Source organism: Apaloderma vittatum, unplaced genomic scaffold (assembly GCF_000703405.1).
Source record: "Apaloderma vittatum isolate BGI_N311 unplaced genomic scaffold, ASM70340v1 scaffold7210, whole genome shotgun sequence".
Taxonomy (NCBI): Eukaryota; Metazoa; Chordata; class Aves; order Trogoniformes; family Trogonidae; genus Apaloderma; species Apaloderma vittatum.
In genome coordinates this window covers 33,325-53,279 of record NW_009694968.1, presented here as the reverse complement: position 1 = coordinate 53,279, position 19,955 = coordinate 33,325, and the positions used below count along the sequence as shown (strand labels likewise).

Here is a 19,955-nt window from a genome sequence, read left to right as displayed (position 1 = left end):
GTAGGGAAAAGATATGTGTATGAAAGTAAACCACCTCCTCTTTAGCCTATATTCACAGTGCTTGTGCAACAGATGTGACCCCTGTGTATTGCTATGCACAGATTCAAAGATAATTGAATCCCTCTGTAGTAGCTATTAAAAATGGGTAAATGCTGCATTTCCAGATCAAAATGAAATGGAGAGATATGAAGAATTTTGGGAGAAATGTGTGGGAAGGGGGGTGAGAGGGTAGAAAATAAGATAAAAATACTTTTTATGTCACTAGAAACATAATTCCTTCTTTGCTCAACTTTAACACAGATACTTTCAGAAAATCTTTGCCAATTTAGAATTGCAGCCTGAGAGACATTGTAAAAGCCATAAACTTGTGGATAAACCCCCTTATTTTCTTTATTTTGAAGGGTATTATTTAAGTACTTAGAGTAGCAGCTCTTGTTTTTTAGAGAAACATCCAGTTTCATGCTAGATTACAAGATACGTTTTCATATTGCCAGCATTTTTCTTCTCTGTTTTCTAGCTGAGGTCGAAGTTTATACTAGCAATAATTCAAATAAGAATGAATTTCAGTTTCCTTTTTGTGTAAATGGGTTTTCAGTGCAGTAAAAAGGAAGCTGGAAAAATACGTTTCAACATAGTGATTATAATTTTTTTTTAATTTTTTTGAGTTAAGGGAAGGAAGATAAAGAAATAACAATCCCTGTTTTCATCATATAATCAAATAAATGTTTTGTCCTGGCAGTTTTCTTTTACAAGGACTGAACAACAGTGAATTGTTCCTATTCGAGCAAGAAGTCTTTACCATTATAATACTTAAAACCTATGGTCCGCTACTCGGAAAGCAAACTGTAATCAACCACTTAGCTGTTGCTGAATTACACTTATCTCCACTTCGTCTGTTTAACTTCCTATAAGCATGCTAAGCACCTCTTTAGAATGCATTGACCTCTAATTACTTCTTGCTTTATGTATCCCTTAGCCCACATTGAAGAAATAAAAAAATATTTCTATTGGTGTACAGTGCAGAATAGTGCCGTCTCGTTTTGTTTTATCTATTTTGTATACAGAATTAAATTTTAACAGCTTTGGGTCCTCTGAAAATCAAAATGCCTTGCATAATAATTGAATTTCATGCTTTATCATGTGAAGTGACACTGATGAAACTGTTTTAAAGTAATGGGCCAAATTCACCATTGCAATAGTGTGCAGAATTGCATCATTTAGGTGTTTGCCTGATTACCAAATTGTAGCTGTGCTACAAGCTGTAGTGTGACATCTTTCTAAAGTCACAAGATGGACTGGATTCGTGGGATCTCTGCAGTGGAACCTGTGCATTAACACACCTATGTTAATAACTTTCTTGTTTTTCTGAAGTCAGAGCATAACTGGTAGAAAAGCTGGCTTTATGCTTGAGTGAGAGCATTTCATTTTCTTTTCACTTGAGGAATTTTTAGCCTAGCAGCAGTAATATTATAATAACTGCCAGCTGCTCACTTGGCACAAGAGTGCCTAGAACCAAGAGGAAGAGCCTGGTGCATTATATGTGTAATTCACTTTTAGAGAAAACTTGAAGCTTTAGGCCTCATAAATATTTTGATCTGGTCTTTGATGGCCTTTGTACACATCATTCTGGGAGTATGTATGTGAAGCATAACTTGCAGATTTCAGTTTGGAGTACATCGAAGTAATTGCCACCAGGATAAGAAGAGAAATTATTCTGCGAGATTCACGTGTGAGTGGGTGGTCAAGAAAGACGGAAAGCTTGTAACGTTAAGCAGATGGACCTCCCTCACTTTATATTGTATATTAGGGATGCAAGATAATAATCTCCCCAAATATTGGATAGCATTGATCTGATTTTCACATCAAAAAGATAAGGTTCAAGACATTTTTTGTGAAATACAAACTTGGGAATGGAAAGGAGTCTTTTTTCTTTTTCTTTATTTCTCTCTATCCTCAGATCTGTGCTTGCCCACAGCTGTCAGGGTAATGATACAGCAGAAATTAGGTCTGGAAGGGTACACAGGAGCAATTGTTGTACCTTCCTCCACCTGTAAACTCACACAGCTGCAAGTCACAGAGCACTTGCTGACTCACAGTGTCACTTTGGTATTTAAAATTGGCTTCAGAAGCCACAGTGTCCCAAAGGAGAAACAAGGGAAGAGTTCTGTGCCTTTGTACGGTTTTTATTTCTAAATCCTTGAGACATGTCTGGAAACAGACCATACAGGATTAGGAAGTAGGTAGGAAGATGTGGTAGTATCTGCTGGTCTGATTTTTTGGGAGAGAAATTTTGCTCTGACCTAGTACCTTGACCATAAGTAGCTGAGTAATCCCCAAAAAGTTAATACCAGTAGGTGCTGTCTTGTATCCCTGGGATGCAAGCTCCTTGCATCTCTACATTTCATTTCTTGTAGTGGGCAACCTCCAGTAAAATTAGAGGAAACTGAAATTCAGGCTATTTCACCTGCATCCGTGAGGGATTGGAAAAATTTCCCTGCCTTGAAGACATTCTGGGGCATGCATGGGAGTACAATATTTAGAAATTCAGAGCTTGAAACTCTAAAGGAGTATGTACTTTGAAGTAAGTTGTTTAATTTGCCTCACAGGCTTTTGATTTTTTTTTGTTGTTGGTTTTCATGTTTGGTTTTGTTTGGTTTTTTTTTTAGAAAAGAAGTAGTAATGCCTTCTTTCTTGGCAATGTTTCTGTGTGCTAAATAGATTCTCTGTAGAAGGAGCTGTCTTATTCAAAGTTCCATGCAGTAGTCAGCTAATGAGTCTCTGATCTCAGCTGCTAGTGCAATGTAAACAAATGCTTCTTTACTATAATAAAGTGCTGCTTTTGTGATACTTTTTTTAGGAGATGTATTCCAAGCTTGATCGATTTCAGATGAATGGGAAAGCAAAAGTTTGATCGAAGGCAACTGTGAAATCCAACCTGCTATGCAAATTCCAAACTTGCAGTTCGGATTTCCCACATCTAGGGACTGCAGTTGACTCTGAATCCTTTTTGGGATGTGGGCATGAGAGTAGCCCAATGAACAAAATGGAAGGAAGAAAAAAGTGACACAGTTTTAGGAGTCTTGCGTGCTGACTCTAGCCAGTAGCTGCAAGGAAGATGTCAATCTCTCTTCTTTCCTCTCCTTGTTTTGATTGCAGCGCAGGGGTAAGAGTATATCCATGTTTGTGCTCCTTCCTGCCACATATGCACAACACCTGCAGTTAATGAGAATCTGAGAAGAGGTGGTTCTTGCTCTGTCCTTTATACTTTTCATACTACTTATTCTCCCTCCCCTTCCTTCTGGAGGTAGAGGGCAATGAAAGAAGGAATTTAGCCAGATTTATGCTTTTTCTTTCATGTACAGCTGTATATGTCATGAGATATTACAACTGGGGCCATTTCTCCTGCCCTTCCACTGAAGCTCCATCATATTTTTTGGTTCCCAGGCTTCTCTGACAGAAGGATGATCAATATGCACGTGATCTGCTTCTGCTTCAATGGCTTTCAGGTTGTGAGTGGCAGTGAGGTTGACCAGCTGCTGCTTTTTTTGTGGAGTCACTGCCTCCGTTGCTTTGAGGCACAAGAAAAAAACCTGAGGATGGGAGGAGGACTTCTTTCTGTAGTGTCACCAGAACAACGACAGACTGCCTCTTTTCATGCAGGTTCTTCTCCTCACAAGCTTTCAGTGCCCTGTGCGAAATACATGTAAATCCAGAAAATGCCATCATCAAATTTATGATGTCTTGTCTCAGGAGAAGTAACAAAACTGAGAGGGGAATTTTGACTTCCTGAAGTAGTCAGTTCAGATGAGCTTCTGCCTACAGGTAGAATAATCATAAAGGAGTCCCCCCAAGTATGTGCTTCTGTGGGACTGTGTGTGCCGTTTGATTTGAATGATCGCTTGCCAAGCTTCCTCATCAAAACCCAAACTGATACAAACAATAACGTGCAAAATTAGATCCAAATAGTGGCTGAAACTCTTAAACTAAAGAATTTAAGAGTGAACTGGTTTTGTTTGCTCTTTTAATTAGGCCTTCTGTCTTCCACATCTGGAGATGCACTGTTCTAAAATGAGTCCTACTGGGAGAGGTAAAGCTGTAAGAGTTGCACACTGATGCCTCCCAATGACCAATATAAAGCAGCACACTATGTATATTTGTAAAACTCTTCACCTCCCCCACTCATTATATCATCATTAGATCGTCTTTTTAACTATTAGGCTTACCATGTACCAGCCAGTGACTGTCTTTGTGTGAAGTTCTCATTTAATGTTAAGCAGTGATTGCATCTTGTCAAGCAAGGGGAACAGCTGTATCATTTTATAATGCATGTACTTGAAGCCAATAACTGTTGTATTTTTAACATAGTAGTAAGAATTCTGTAGAAGCTGGAATAATAGCTAGTGGGTTCTGAATCTTTAAAAGTAATATTAATTACAAAAATTCAGTGGAAATATCAATCTGTATAAAATTTTGCGTACTGCCTTGTGGTATACAACAAAATCTTTTGTTGTCTAAAGACTCAGTTGTATTAAGGAATACATTTTTATTTTGAGTATTTTCACAGCTTAAAAAATAACATTCTCTTCATGTTCTTATCTCTTTCTTGTCTTTTTCCTCTCACAACTGTATTTAAATATGATTATCATAAACCAACTAGTTTGTGGACACCGATAAAAAAAATAAATCTATTTTAAGGGACAATCCAAAAATCCAGGAAGTTGGCACTTCCAGAGGCAGTGTTCTTGGTTCGAAGTCAGACAATTGATCTCTAACCCACACTGCATAGTTTAAAGCTGTTCTTTTTTTTTACATAGGATTTGTCAGCTGGTATCAGTCCTTTTTTGTATGTTTATATATTGGTAGGATTAATGAGATTACATATATTTTGATGAATAATTGCTACCTTGTAAACTTGCCACCTATCTACAGTGACTCTTATGAATATTTGGTGAATTTAGATTTTTAGAGCAACAATTATGTAGACTTCTGTGCAAAGTCTTTGGTCTATCCAGTATCATCTATAGATCATACAGGCACTATTTTTGCATCATATTTCAAATTAGGCAATGTCTGCTAACAGCAGGTATCACCTTTTATCGTCTCTTTTTCTGATTTCTCTTTCATTAGATGGTGTAATAGAGAGTATTCACCTTGTATGTTGTTTCACGATGTTTGTGTACAAGGTTGGTACTGAAAATCACATTCCTGATTTAGTTGTGTTGAATTGTGATACTTGGTTTCGTTGGCACATTTGAAAATTTAGTGCTTTCGTTATCCAGTTTGCTTTACAGACCATGTTCAAAACACAAACTAATGTTTTCTAAGGGGCTGTAGTTTGTTTAATTATGTATTTTTCTGCCTGAAAATTGTAGGGCCTGCTACATAGCTATATTTTTCCTTAATAAAGTGATGAAGACAACAGCAACAGCACTGACATTTATACTTGGAGGGTTTTTGTACTTAAAATAATCTGGCGTAGGAGTTACCAGAATTACTCTTTCTAGTAGCTCCTGCATTTTGAGAGTGTGAAAGAGTAGTAGTAGTGCTTTACAGAATTTATTTTTCTTTCAGGGAATCAGTTTCCTCCTATTGCAGTTCAGGATCTTCAGTTTGTTCTGAAGGCTGGATACCTGGAAAAACGCAGAAAAGGTAAGTCTAACTATCTTTGTGAAAAGTCATGCGTTATTTCATGTCTGTGTGTCAGTGTTAGATATAAATAACAAATAACTTTATACAGGAATGATAAAATTGAATAGAAGCTGAAATGTTGAAGCATTATTATGCAGAACAAGCACAGTACATAATTGCTGCTCTGGTATTAAAATAAATTTCTATTTCTTCATTGACTAAAAAAGTAATGCTGTGAAAGTCCACTGTGACCCATAATTCAGAAACTTTCAGATATTTCTGAAGAAAACATTAGGAATATATGTAAAAGTACCATATGTTGACTTCATGTTTCAGTGAGCATCAAGATTTATTTTCCTTCAAGAGGACAAATATTGATCTCAGCTTTGACTCAGTCAATATTTCCCTTGATTCAATAAATCTTATATTGTCACTTTAATACCCACTTAATGCTGCAAATAACGCTAGGAAATATTTAGGAAGTTGTTCATTATTTCCTTATATTTAATGTTACACATGACTTGTCTCTTTATATGATTTCAAATTCCCATTTGTTTTCTTACCACCAATTTTTATTTCTAATTTCCTTCTCATTGCCATGTGTTTCTCTTCTTTTTATCCAGCTTTCGTTTCGTTTCCTTAGTGCCCTTCCTGTCTCCTCCTCCCTCTTACCTCACCTTTCAAAAGAAATAACATATTTGTGTTCAATAATGACATAAAGAGATATAACACAAATTATATTAATTACAGACCACAGTTTTCTTGGCTTTGAATGGCAGAAGCGTTGGTGTGCTATCAGTAAGACAGTCTTCTATTACTATGGAAGCGACAAAGGTAATTATAATAATTATGATAAACTATAAAAATGATCCTTTAATGCACAGTGTGTATTTCTAATTCTTAAATATTGGTTTGAGTTTTTAAATCTTTGTCTCTTCATCTGCTAGTGTTTTGAAAACAAAATAAAACTAGGTATTTTTAACTTTTTTTTTCCTCCTTGTGTCTATGCTAATGATTATTTATGCTTTCTAGCATATGGCCTTTGGATTAAAGCAGGAAAACTCCCCACCTGCCCATTTTTTTAATTTTTATTTTTATTATTTTTATTTTACCAACAACCTGACTATCCAGGCTGCATTGCAACTTCTTATACCTATACTGAAGTTTCGTACATGGAAGCATCTTCTCTAGCACTCAGCAGGCTGGTGTCATGTTAGGAACTGGTTGTGATATCCTGTGAGTTCTCTTTCCTTTATGGGTCTATAGACAGATGCTTTGGCTTATACATTTACAGCTTCTGTAGGCTGCAGACTGTTTGGGGAAGATCCTCCTAGCAGAAACTTAATGATGTGGGAGAGGCACGTAGTGCGTGGAGGCACACAGTCCATGGGAATTGTATAGGCGTGGCTGGACTCCAAACAGCAGCTTGTGGAGGAAGCAAACAAACCAGAATCATGAGTTTCTGCCATACCTCCATGGGACTGGTGCTGTTAGCGCAGAAAAAGTAGCACAGCATGATGGAATCATTTTGTCTTGCAGCGCTGGGATGACCAACGGCCACTCCAGAACTTGTCTTTGAAGAAGAATGTCTTCTTTTCCACAGTGGTCAGAGGTTCTGATGCCGTAGTAGGTGAAGGTGCCTGTCCCAGTGTAGAAGTAAATTGTTGTTGTTGTGAGGAAACTGGATACCAGCAACTCAGCAGTTGCTAGTTCTGTGGCAAACTAGTTTGCTGTTGAAACCAAGTTGTCATCCTGATGGTGGTCAACATCTGTGCTGCTGTTTATTGTGCTGTTTAGCTGCAGATTGTCAGTGTGGATGAGGTGTGTGGTGAGACAGCCCTGAGGAGATCTGGCATATAGTCATCAGAAAAACCTGAAACTGTTTTCAATCCCACTATTACAATCAGCAGTGGTTCCTGCTGTAGTGCGCTGTTGTATTGGGGCCCTTCTTTTACTGTGACCCTTGATGATGTACCAGATAACAGAAAGAAGGGAAAGAAAGGAGAAAAAGAGAGAAAAATCGATTGCTATTCAGATCTGCTTTCTAAAAAGGAAGAACTCCTATGAATGCGTTCGGAAATGACTGTTTGAAAAGCTGGAAAAGGAATTACAGTTTTGGAGATACTGACACTTACTATTTTTAGAAAGCAGATATCCTGCATATGGAAAAGTATGTGAAACTACATTTAGCATGAAGCCATGTAAACCACGAGATCTTACAGGCTCCCAATTTCAAGATGAAGAGGCTTAAATTATAGATTCTAATAGTGTCTATAAATACTTTATCACTTTCTAAAATCTTTCTGTTTGCCTTTGTTCCTTATGCTTTTCTCTGTAACTACTTTCCTTTCTACTATCCGAGTCCTCTGTTCTTCAGAACGCACTAATTCTTTTTACATGTGCTGATAATATGGGCACATTGCCTTAGGCCTCAAATTTACAACCCAATCATTTCAAGACTCTGTTGAAGGTTTACCCTTCTTTGTTTTAAAAAGTTCCCATGGACTCAGTTAAGCAAGGTTACTTCAAAACCCTTTTTCTCTGTTTCCCTTGAGACTCTTTTTTCTCAGTATAATATTGGCCCTGTTTCCATTGTTAACAACATTTCACTCTTTTTAGGATGAATGAAGTTTATTTGTAAGAAAAATGTTTTAAAGTGGCTCTCAAATTTCATTCAGATCTGTTTTCTATGTTTTAAATATAGCCCCCCCATGTTTGTTTCTCTCGAAAATCTATGTACTATTTTTGTCTATGTTAAACAAGTATACTTAGTGCCTGACTCTCTGATCTGTTGTACCAGCTTTTTAAAATTCTAAACTCCTGATGCAAAGCAATCTACACAATCTCAGATTTATTCTTCTGTTGTGTGCCTGAAATGGGGAGAAGGGAGGAGGAGATGACAGCAAAGAACAGCTTATACTGAAATGAGATTTGACTTAGTTGTCGAATGACTTACACTTGATGATGTTTGCAATCATTTTTGGTTTTACAGGACTGATAGTTATTATACTTTTTGCAGTTCTATTCTATGTTGTTCTGGGACAACTTAAGGGTTTCCTATGGTTGAATTGCAAAGCCCTACCTTGAGAAAATAAGAGGGAGCAAGAATGTTATCATTCTTCAGAGAAGTGTGTTCCATCTGCATGTCTCTCCCTAGTTCCCACTAAAAATACTGTTGTGTTCCTGCCTGGACAAAAATTCTGGTTCTGTTTGGGGATTCAGAATGAAGGTGAAATCTCTGTAATGTAAATATGCTTCCTGAAGCTACTCTTAAGGATCCCTCCATAACCCCCCCCCCAACTGTATCTAATTATAAGTCTCCAAGTAAAACCTTTAAGTCCTCAAATTTTTTAAACATCAAAAAGTGTTTAACACTCACTAAAGCTAGCTCCAGAAAATATTTCTGATATAAACAATATAACTCTGAATGACTCGCAGAAGTCAGTGTGGCACTAACTTCACAGGGCACCTTTAAACTGAAAGCCCAGGCCTGACTGCACGCCTTTTCAGCCTTGGCCGAGAGATGAGGCCAAGATCATCTTTGAGTCTGATGATCGTAAGACAGCCCTGCCTTCAAGCCTGCACGTGACTACTCTGTCTGGCCAAATTGCTACCGTGTGCCCCACGGCAATCAGGTGATGGGCTTGGTCTCCAGTCCTACCTGGAAAGGTGTATTCTGCAGGAGCGACTGGGATTTGTAGACCTCCACTGTTTGTCACGGTCAGAGCACGCCGCTGAGCTTATAGCTTCTCTGTGTCTTGCCGTTCTGTATCTGCGGAGCCATTTCTCAGGACATGCTAGGTCTCATCTCTGGCTTGCTTCCACAGGGAGCGTGAATGCTTACTGAGAGGCTTTCTCTCAACTTTAGTGGGTTCTGGGTCAGGGCTGTGAAGTGTCTCATTGTCTAAAAATTTCCTCTTGGTCAACACTTTAAGCATATGCTTAATGCTACACTGGACTTTAATCAGAAGTACTTTACTGCACGGACAATTAGAAGCAAAACTAGCAATGCTGTGACTAGTCTGTTGCTATAAAGGCCAGCAAGAATTGAATAGCGAAGGATATATATATGTATATATATATAGGTGGTGCATACAGGTAATTTTCATCAGCACTGGAACAACATATTCAGAGAGATAAGACAAGGATATAAATAGTGAAACAATCAAATGAATGTGGATACCATACACTGCGTTCCCCTTCCAATGCAAAGTACCACATCTTTGTGTTTTAACTGTAGCGCTCTTTGAAAGAACAAGTACCGCTACAAAGATCTTCTGAGATTAGCTCTGTAGAAGTGTTTTACCATAAAAGGGATCATCCATGTCACAGGAAAGCAGCATCAGAAATAATCCAAGAGGCTAAATTTGAGTGCTGGCCTCATTTTTATCTTGACAAAATGTTGTACCTTTTGAACCTGGTGTCTGTTTATTCTGTTTGCGTGCTCCTATCTTCTTGGGTTTTGATAAACCTCCAGCATGGGAGAGCGAGAAATGAATGAGTTTCACTTCATCTTCTCCCTGAGGTCATAAGTGAGGGAAAAATAAAATTTCTAGACAGAAATGAATTTCATTAAAAGGGGACCTAGTTAACCTCTTGCAAGTTATTATTTCTAATATCTGCCTTGGTGCCATTCCATGAATTTTGCATGTGTGCTGTTTGATATAGGGGCAGAGGACTGAGCAACTATAAAGTATTACTACTGTATCATCGGTATTTAATTAAGACATAATAAAACTTACTAGAGGGGAAGGAACTAGAAGAGAAAATAGAACAGTGCCCTGGATTTTCTCATATAATTTTGCAATTTGATATTTACTTGCCCTGGGTAAAAGTTTATAAAAAGGTGGAGAAACAAAGGATTTGTGTCTATGTGCGTATAAGATTACTTGCAAGAGCATTTGTATAGGGACTGCCCTTGAATCCACTGATGTTCGTGTTGCTGTCTTACCCAGTTTTTGCCCTCTCAGTAGTGGCAAAAAGATTTGCTGTCCTATTAAATTTCCAGAAAGACAACAAAATTATGTTGAAAATTCTAGTTGTTCTTGTTTTATCTGTTGTAGAATTTTTCTTCTTTTGTTGACAAACATAAGCGATGGATACTCAATTTGCACCTAAGTTCTCTTCAGCAGTACTTGAAGTAGTTTCACAGTTGAGCCTGCTGCTTATTGCTAATTAACACTTCACTGTGGAAGAAACACATGCTTGATGTCATTTTCTTTCATTTGCAAGTGCATTTTATTCTTTGTTTGCTTGAGCAAAATGTGACTGATGATGCCTATCTTCACTTGAATGCTGCACTGTGATCTACAGAAACTGCAAAACTGAATTGCTTTTACTTTTTTGGTTTGTTTTTAATATTCACCAAAGCATGCCAGAGCACGTAAAATCCAATGTGGAGTTTGGGCTGAAGAGCTCAGGAGTGCACAGGTGCCACTTGCCCAACATGCAGTATATTTTTAAACTCAGGTCTAAGTGATACTTTTATAAACCAGAGCCCTTGAAAAGTTCAATTGTCTTTTAAAACAGCCACATGGCTCTAAATAATAAACTGTGGTAGGGCTCAGTACTTTTATTAGGTAATTAAACATTTGCTGTGTTGAGAGAAATGCTTTTGGAACACACACCTAAATTTATAACAAAATTCATTCTCTGTTTCTGCCACGTGGAAAAGAGGCACATCTGGAGGTGGGTGGCAGAACATGAAGAGAAGCTTTTCCAATTGCTTAAAAAGAAGCTTGGGGTTTATTTTTTTGAGTGAAGTGGTTAGTTTGGGAGGGAGCTCAGCAAGTTCTGAGCTAGACAGCTTTTCCCATTGGTTTACTGAACCTGAAAGAGACACTGATTTATAGGAAACGTATCTTGCGAATTCCAGTTCTTGACTTTCCCTAGATACAAGTGTCATAACATGCACTTCTTACTAAATAAGACCACCATCTGCAAGCATCCCCCTGTGGAATTCCTTAGGCATCCAACAGAAAAATGTACTTTTGTGCACACCTTCCTTGAAAATAAAGCTTAATCTCCAGAAGCATCACTTAATCATTTTGCTAAAAACCTCCCTGTTCTTTGTAAAATTCATGAAATAGAAAACAAAATCTGAATAAGCGATAACCTGCTGAGCCACTTACACTTGCTGTTGTAAATGAAGCTCTAACTTTGCTTTTTATCTCCAACAGACAAACAACAGAAAGGTGAATTTGCCTTAGAGGGCTACACCATCAGAATGAATAATAACCTTCGGAAGGATGCAAAGAAGGATTGTTGTTTTGAAATCTCTGCTCCTGATAAGCGCAGTTATCAGGTTAGGCATTTTTATGTTGACTTGAAATTAAATTGATAAAGCCGTTACAATTCCAGTTACTGAATTAACGTTTTAGTCAAACAACTTCCACTGACTTATTAACGAAAGGAAACCCTCACCTGCTTATATTGTATATTCATATCTTAGGGGGAAAATTTGATTTTAAATACGTATGTATGTGTTCAAATATTATCTTTTCAGACAAGAAAAAGGAAATCTATCATCTTTATCTGTTGGTCATTTCAATGTTAGTATTTTAATATCTATTGTATAGTATGTCTCTGTGATTCCTTGGATGAATTACACAGTTAAAAAAAAAATTAAAGTATATATCAGTGTTAAATACATATTGTATTGGTCATGGTTTTGCAAGGAAAATCTCCATAAAGGCACATATCAGCTGTGCAATTCAGAGATCTATCAGCTAGACATCAATATGGAATGTAAGTTTAATAAGTTTTAAATATCTGAGATTGCAGTTGAAAGCCAGTTAATTAAGCTGTCAGGTAGTATGTTGGAGTCTGACAAGAACATTTTTAAGAAAACTGTACCCAGCAGTCTAAAGAAATTCATGGGTGTCTTCTAATTGTCAAGGGCAAATTTTGTTCATCAGTTCTGGCTTTGACATTGATGAAGAGAAGCAGCTTTTTTTCTGCACAGCTGCCAGCTGCTGATCAGAGTTTCAAATCCATCATCCTCTCCTTCAATTACGTAAATTTGTCAAAATTAGCTGTACATTATAAGAAGCATCCTTGCAAGAAAAGTACCAGAAGACATGAAAAGAATTACTAATGGTTTCTTGAGGAAGTGACGAGAATGCTACCGTCCCTCTTTTTTATTGCTAATGAAATTGTAGTTGTGGGTTTGTTGTTACTAGTAGTTATTAATAAACATTTAATAGTTTACAGCTGCCACTCCCAAAGAAGCAGAGGAATGGGTACAGCAAGTCAAATTTGTTATTCAAGGTAAGCCAGCCAGTAGAGGAATAACCTTTATTGCCCATACTTCTTGGCAGTTCTGTCCATTAACATACCTGTCACGTTTGTATGTGTAGAAATCCCACTTGTCCAAGTTTTGAATAGCACGTCCTACTGCCCCAGTTTGAGCTGAAACAGAACCAATTCTGTTTGGTGATTTTACTTTTGAGCTCAATCTCTTCTAAAAGAGGCTGCACTTTCTGAGGTTAGCAGCACGTTTTTGCAGACAGTGTCTGCTACTAGAACTGATAACACCTGCTGTTTATGTTTCCTGCCAGGGATGGGTATGCAGACAGGGTCTTGCTTATACTTGCTTCTGTAGTGACCAAGGTCGCTGCAGGATCTTGTGTGCCGTGTTGGGGGTGCTGAGAAGTAAAAGGGTCTCAGGGAGGAAAAAAGATCACACCTCCAAGGAGGAGCTGACAGGACAGGTGACCCAAAATTGACCAACAAAGTTTTCCATTCCATATACGTCATATTCAGTATAAATCTGAGGGATCACTGGAGTTAAGCCCTCTTCTTCAAATGCTGGTGCCTAGGGGGGACATCATGTTTCACTCTGCCCCTAGTCCTGATCCACACGTTCCCAAAGCCTCCTCCTGTATGTAGTTCCCCTCTGCCACTGAGCCTGGGACTTCCCTCCGTGCCTGCCAGCCCTGCAGAATCAGGGGTGATTGCTGCTGGGGATGGGGGGCAAATGGGTGTTCAGGTTCGATATTAGTTTTGTAGATATTTGTATGTATTTAATTATTTTCATTATCTCCTTATTAGTACTATTATTGTTTTATTAAAGCTGTTTTATTTTCTTTTCCAATCCGTATGTCTCTCTGCTTCATTCTCTTTTCTTTTCCCTTTGAGGAGGGAGAGGCGTTAATAGAGAGCATCTGTCAGTCATTTAGTGGCCAGCCCAGCCCTAACCCTTGACATCTAGTTTTCAGGCATGTTATAGCTTTTATTACTTTTCTCCTTTTGCAAGATTTTTGCTTTTCTCCAAGAATGCTATTTGGCTTGGAAGCTCTCCCTTATGAACATTACAAGAAAATAAGCAGAATATACTGTGAGCACCACATCATAGAAAATTTGTTTTTCATTTTACATAGATTTCTGCTTAGGCATTCTTTTCTCGTAAATGTTAACTTTTTACACTGTTGTTACATAGATATGGAATCTAATAATATTCCTGAGGAGGAGGAAGAATATGATGATGTTGGACAAGTGAGCAGTGAAGCAACAGATGATAGCATTTATGAAGAAGTTAAAGGTACTCTTGAAATTTTTTAGTTTGTGACTTGTGATCATTTTATTTTCTCTACTTCTAGTTTGATAACTCTGGCTAAAAGTGAGTGAGTGAAACAACCTGATGAATAAGGTACTTTCAGATTTCGGTTTTTGTTATGACATTGAGAAAGGAATGTGTCTTCAGCCAGGTCTGAATGAGAACAGTTCACTTTTATTTAGCAGGAGCAAAAGTGGTCTCAGGGGACTTGGGGCTCATTAACATTCTCTGGTACACACGTTTTTATTTTTATTTTTTTCAGTTAAAATTGAATTACCTTGGATCTTTTTCCACCATCTTGCCCAACATTTTCTCCTTGTTCATTTTGGCATTTATATTAAGCAAAATTTAGCTATCACTCCATACATTATCAGCTGCTGCCTAATACATGATACTATATTTCTACAATGTGTTGGTTGAAAGGGATCTGGAGATGAACTGTAAATAAAGTCACATGAGTATTGACACTGTTTTGTTTCATATGTTCTAGCATGACATGATTATACAGAAACTTTTTACTGTGGACTTTCTATGTGGTCAAATGATTATGCTTCTAGATGTTCAAGTGTATTTATCACATGGCAAAACAGAATAAAAAGACCTTGGCGAAAGCTCTTAGAGCCATTCAAGTATTAGGAGTAAGGTAGTTCTTTATATTTTAAGAAGCTATGAAAAAGTATTATTTTCAGTTACCATTTATTAACAGATGATATTTTAAAGTAATGCAAAAATTATTAATCACTTTCTGTGAAATAATATTCTGCACTCCTTGCTTGTTGGGCAGTGCAATTATCAGCAGTAACTTGAGAGGAAAAATAAGTAGTGTTGTAATGCTGACTTACTTTCTGTATCTGTTAGGTTGAATATTCTGACCATTAGAGAAAAGAACATTTTATAGTATGCCTCGGTTTTCATTTTAGAGTGATTTCAGTGAACCAAGGGAACAGAAAACATGAGTGGATGGTGAAAATTATTCTCATAAAATTGAAATTGTAGCAGCACTCAATTCTTTAAAAGCTAGTTTGCTTTGGTTTTTGTTCTATTTGTTTGAATTGTACCTAGACTACTTGACTAGTTCAGTACAGAATGCATGTTCTGCTGAAATGGGCTGCAGTGTGTCATGCATGCTGAAAAAATCCTCTGCAGTGAATATAAAAACTGTATTATAGGACTTACTCTTACAATTAGAGGGTAAAGCCAAACCTTATCGTAGTGCTTTTTGGGTGCTCAGGCTCTTAGAGAAAATGATCTTATATGGTTATTTATGCTTTTGTTAACAAAGTTCTAGATGTATCCTGGGATAAGTTACTCTTTTCTGAGCTTTGCTTATCCTAACCCCTCATTCGAATCTCAAACAATAAGTACATCTGGAGCAGTAGTACATACAATATTGGTAGAGGGGCCAATAGTTAATACATGTTTTGAGTTCTTTGCTTTAAGAATTGTCTTCAGAGAATTGCTGCCTTGGTATGATTCTGCAAGAATATAGAGTATTTTCACTTAGCCCATTTTCATGTCATTTTCCCATAACCGTTGTCTCCTTGGGTGGTGTCCTGGTTTGAGCTAAACAGAAACAATTCTGTTCAATGGTTTCACTTTCCAGCTCAGCCTGCTCTGAGAGGCTGCACTTTCTGAAGTTAACAGCATGTTTTTTCAGACAGTGTCTGCTACTAGAAGTGACAATGCCTGATGTTCACAGTTACTGCCTGGGATTGGTATTCAGAAAGGCTCTTGCTGATACTTGCTCCTTTAGTGACCAAGGCCACTGCTGGACCTTGTGTGCCACGCTGGGGGTGCCGGGAAGTAAAAGGTGTCACAAGGAAGTAACAGGTTGCACCTCTGGTGAGGATCACACAGGACAGATGACCAACAAGAGTATTCCATTTCATATACATCGTATTCAGTATGAAGCTGAGAGATCACAGGGGTTAAGTTCTCTTCTTCAATGGCCAGCGTCTGAGGAGGACTCTGTCTGATGTTCTGCCTTTGATCCTGATCTCAAGTTCCCAAATACAGCTCCCCTTTGCCACTGAGCCTGGGGCTTCCCCAGTGCCACCTGCTCTGCAGCATCAGCGGGGATTGCAATGGGGGGGCAGTCAGGTTCAATATCGGTTTTAGATCTATATCTCATTCCCTTACCCGTCCTGTTAGGGGAGGGAGAGGGTTTAGAGGGCATCTGTCAGTGTTCAACGGCTGGCCTAGCCCTCACCCTTGGCACATGGCTAATAAATCTGAAGTGTAACAGAACAGCTGGCACAACGCTATTCTTTAATTGCTTTTCTGTTATTGACGAAGTCTAGTTTCAGTTTTTAGTTAAGTGAATATTTTTTTTCCCCTGATCTTGGAGTGGTTCTTTATTTTCATGTCATCAAGTAGGGTTTATCTTTCTTTGTCTCAAGCTTTCTCCACCTTGTACATTTGAATAGTAAACCCTTCAAGGAAGGACCACGTTACCTTACACAGTGGAGCTCTTAATTTTGGCTGTGATGTGTTTGCTTAGCTAAGTAAAAATAAAGCATGAGCTTGCAATAGATTTTAGGTGATTAAAGTGTCTTTCTCTTCCATAAATGTGCTTTAATAGTGGTTTGCTTAAACAGAATTACAAACTTATGGCTCTGATGCCTTAGGGCAGTCTTCTCTTCTCAACCCATAGCATGTTGAAGAGTAGTAGATGAAATGCTAGTTGACGAACCTCATAGGAGTGGGCCTTATTTGGTTCTTGTATAGCTGTTAATCTAAACTTCATGGTGAAGGACCATACTCCAGTTTGGTCTCATTTGCCTTAATTAGGCCTGATTGGTTGCACTTAATTCTAGTTGGCTTTCCTTTCTATTTTCCCAGATAAGTGAAATACTCTTTCTTCCTTTCGTGGTCAAAGGGTGGAGGATTGTTGCCCCTCCTGTTACCTGACTTAATAATACAAAGCAAATAAGGAATTCTGATGCCCGTTAAGGGAACAGATAAAAAGAATTATTTGTACAGATATAAAGGTATGCTAAGCTCTGGAATGCAGAAAGCATATATACTGTGAAGATCCCTGTTCACTTTGATATTACCCACAAATCATCTTCATGTTAGAGGCTTCTGATCATCTGTTTCCACAGATCTACTAGCTTTATAAAGATTGAATTTCAGGTACACAGGCCATTGTACTTTGTTATTGTTTATTTGGCTATAATTTGCAGTTTCTCAAGTAAAATTGTTCATTTCTATGGGTTTTATATCGACATTTCAGAAGCAAATGAAGCCAGTTCATGATGCACTCCATTTGGTAATATTTGGTTTGATAATTGAATAAAGAGTGTTTGGATTAAAAAAAGGATATGGAAATTTGTGCGCAGTTTTGAAAACTGGGAATTTCTGAGAACTGTTTTAGTAATCAGACTGACTGATTCAATATTCTTTAGCTATCTCATTGCTTAGCTATTTATTTTTCCCTGCTTGTGGCAGGAGACAGTGTAGATGGGTTTTCCAGGCAGGAGCTGGATAGCTTCAAATCAGTGTCCAGAATGGTAATAGTCTGTTAGCCTATTAAAAGCAAAGCTTGCGGTGTTATTCAGTTTGTACCGTCTGCTCTCAGGAGTGGGCTGGTAATTGGAGGGGGTACAAAGAGAGGTGGGAAAATTAGTCTTTTGATCTGTTAAGTCACTTTCTTCTTTAATTGCATGTACAAATTAATATTAAACATAGAAGCATCGTTTTCCTGGTTCTCAGTATTAGTCAGTGTTTTACTGTGGTTATTAGGAGGAGTAAAAAACTTCAGAATTTTCAAAGATTTCACAACTCATATAACCTTCCTTCAGAGAAAGAAAGCCTTATACCCTCTTCAATGAACTAAGCTTTTGTCTTTTTCCTTTTTAATTAAAAACACAGGGGAAAACTTGATTAAGCAAAATTAAAAATATTGTCAATAAAGATCCATTTTTGCTTAATTAGTTATTTATTTTCTACCGTAGTGCACTGTATATAATTTTGCAATTCACAAATGGATGTTATAAGCTGTAACATAAAATAACTTCTAAAAGTGTAGCATTAAGTAACTGTATGTGTGTATAGAGCTATGTAGATGCATAGAGTTTTTAGCTTAGTGGTGTTTTAAACAGTAGAGATGTCATTGTCAGAAGAGAGAACTTGCTGTCTTTAAAGATATTATCATCTGTTAGAGCCCTTGAGGACCATTTTTTTTATTAGCTTGAGCTTTCAGTGACATAATTTTTAAGGATCCTCAGTATTGTCTTCTGTGGTTTCATGTCTGTGTTGAGCACATACACAAAACTGCAATGCTAACTACTGCCTGCCACCTTGATCCTTTCTACAACTTCAGTTTGTGCACTGTCCACAACACCCTTGCATGACAGGAGAAAAGAGATATTAATCTAAGCTAGCATCCTTATCTTCATTTCCAGTCTCGTGTTGTCTTTCTTCCATTCTCTTTGCGCTCACAAACGTGCGTTGCACCAGCAGTTTTCATGGTGAACACGATAGTTCCCGCTAAAATGATTCTAACGATAAAATTGGTTTCTTACTTTGGTGGTGCTTGGCTGGTGAATGGAGATAAAAAGCTGCAGAATTGGTAAGCTTGGAAATCCCAAAGCAACATGATGTGACACAAAGCTGGCATTGTTGGCCTTGTGTCATCTCTTCTCAGCCTGTCCATAACACTGAGAACTCTTGGGTGAGAGAGAGGTAAGGACAGTGAAATTCACTGCTGTGGTGATCTCTAGTCAGGGGAACTGCTGTGGAGAACTAACCCAGCCAATACAACTTGGGTCAGTTCTCAGTTTGCTGTAAATTAAATTTGAGCACTGAGTCAATCTCTGATCAGCCCAAGGATCATGAGAATCGAAAGCTTGCTTTTGTCCTTTGATTCCCACTACCAGCTCTCTGTTTAACAGTTTGGTCAAACCTAGGTATCTGGACAGTAATTCTGTTTTGCAGAGTAGTTGGAAGCTTGGCTAGGGAAACTCTTGTAATTAAGGCTGAGCTCAGGGAAAGGTATGAAACATCTTAAGTTTTATGCAATAGTAAGTGTGCCATGCAAAGAAACAACCTTTGATTGGTTTACTTTAAACAAAGTCTTTTAAATGGTTTTAAAATTATATTGGAATTGTTTTAGAACTTACTTCTAACTTGGAGTGTGAAAGTAGGGAATGATGATCCTGGCTCTACCTTATGGTTGTCTCTTTAAGCAACTTTGTTGCCTTATTTTTTTCTGATAGTTAACCTCTACAGTTAAGGAGCATAACTTAATACATCCTTATCCTCTCTTACTGCTGGATTGCTTGAGCTTTGAAGAAACAAACTGGTTTTATGACGTTGTCCTCTTTTCATGAGCATGGAGCAAGGAAAAAGAAACATGATCTCTGATTTATCTCTTGGGCAGAGGGAAGTAATTGTTCTGTAGTGGAGTTTGAGTGTAAGTTTGATCTGTCTCTCCTGAACACTGACTCACAGCAGATATTTGTGTTCTCAAAATGTAGTGTCAGATGTATTGACTTCTTAGCACTAGAAGTGAAGATTTCACAGTGCTGTGTTAATGAAAATGCCTTTTCAGGAGATGTTTGCTTGTTTTTGAGTTTTCTGTATATCACAGCCAGGGTCTGTGGGCCAACATAGCATTTGGTGTCAAACAGTCCCAGTTGTGGGTTACAGCTGGGTAATCAGTTCCTAAAACCAGTAAGTTAAATGAAAAAAAAATATTGATTGGTTACTGTAAACCAGAGCAGTAGATTTAAGCCAGCAGAGACAGAGGTTATGGAATTTGAGATGT

General features: G+C 37.8%; 1 protein-coding gene across 1 annotated transcript in view; it reads left to right on the top strand.

The window, feature by feature from the left end:
* The window catches only part of SKAP2 (src kinase associated phosphoprotein 2), a 68,494-nt gene that overhangs the window by 17,123 nt on the left and 31,416 nt on the right, over positions 1–19,955 (top strand). The window contains exons 2-6 of the mRNA XM_009869434.1: positions 5,572–5,649; positions 6,379–6,462; positions 11,808–11,932; positions 12,834–12,897; positions 14,069–14,170. Of these exons, the coding sequence (XP_009867736.1) occupies positions 5,572–5,649; positions 6,379–6,462; positions 11,808–11,932; positions 12,834–12,897; positions 14,069–14,170 (453 nt within the window). The remainder of the gene's footprint in view (positions 1–5,571; positions 5,650–6,378; positions 6,463–11,807; positions 11,933–12,833; positions 12,898–14,068; positions 14,171–19,955) is intronic.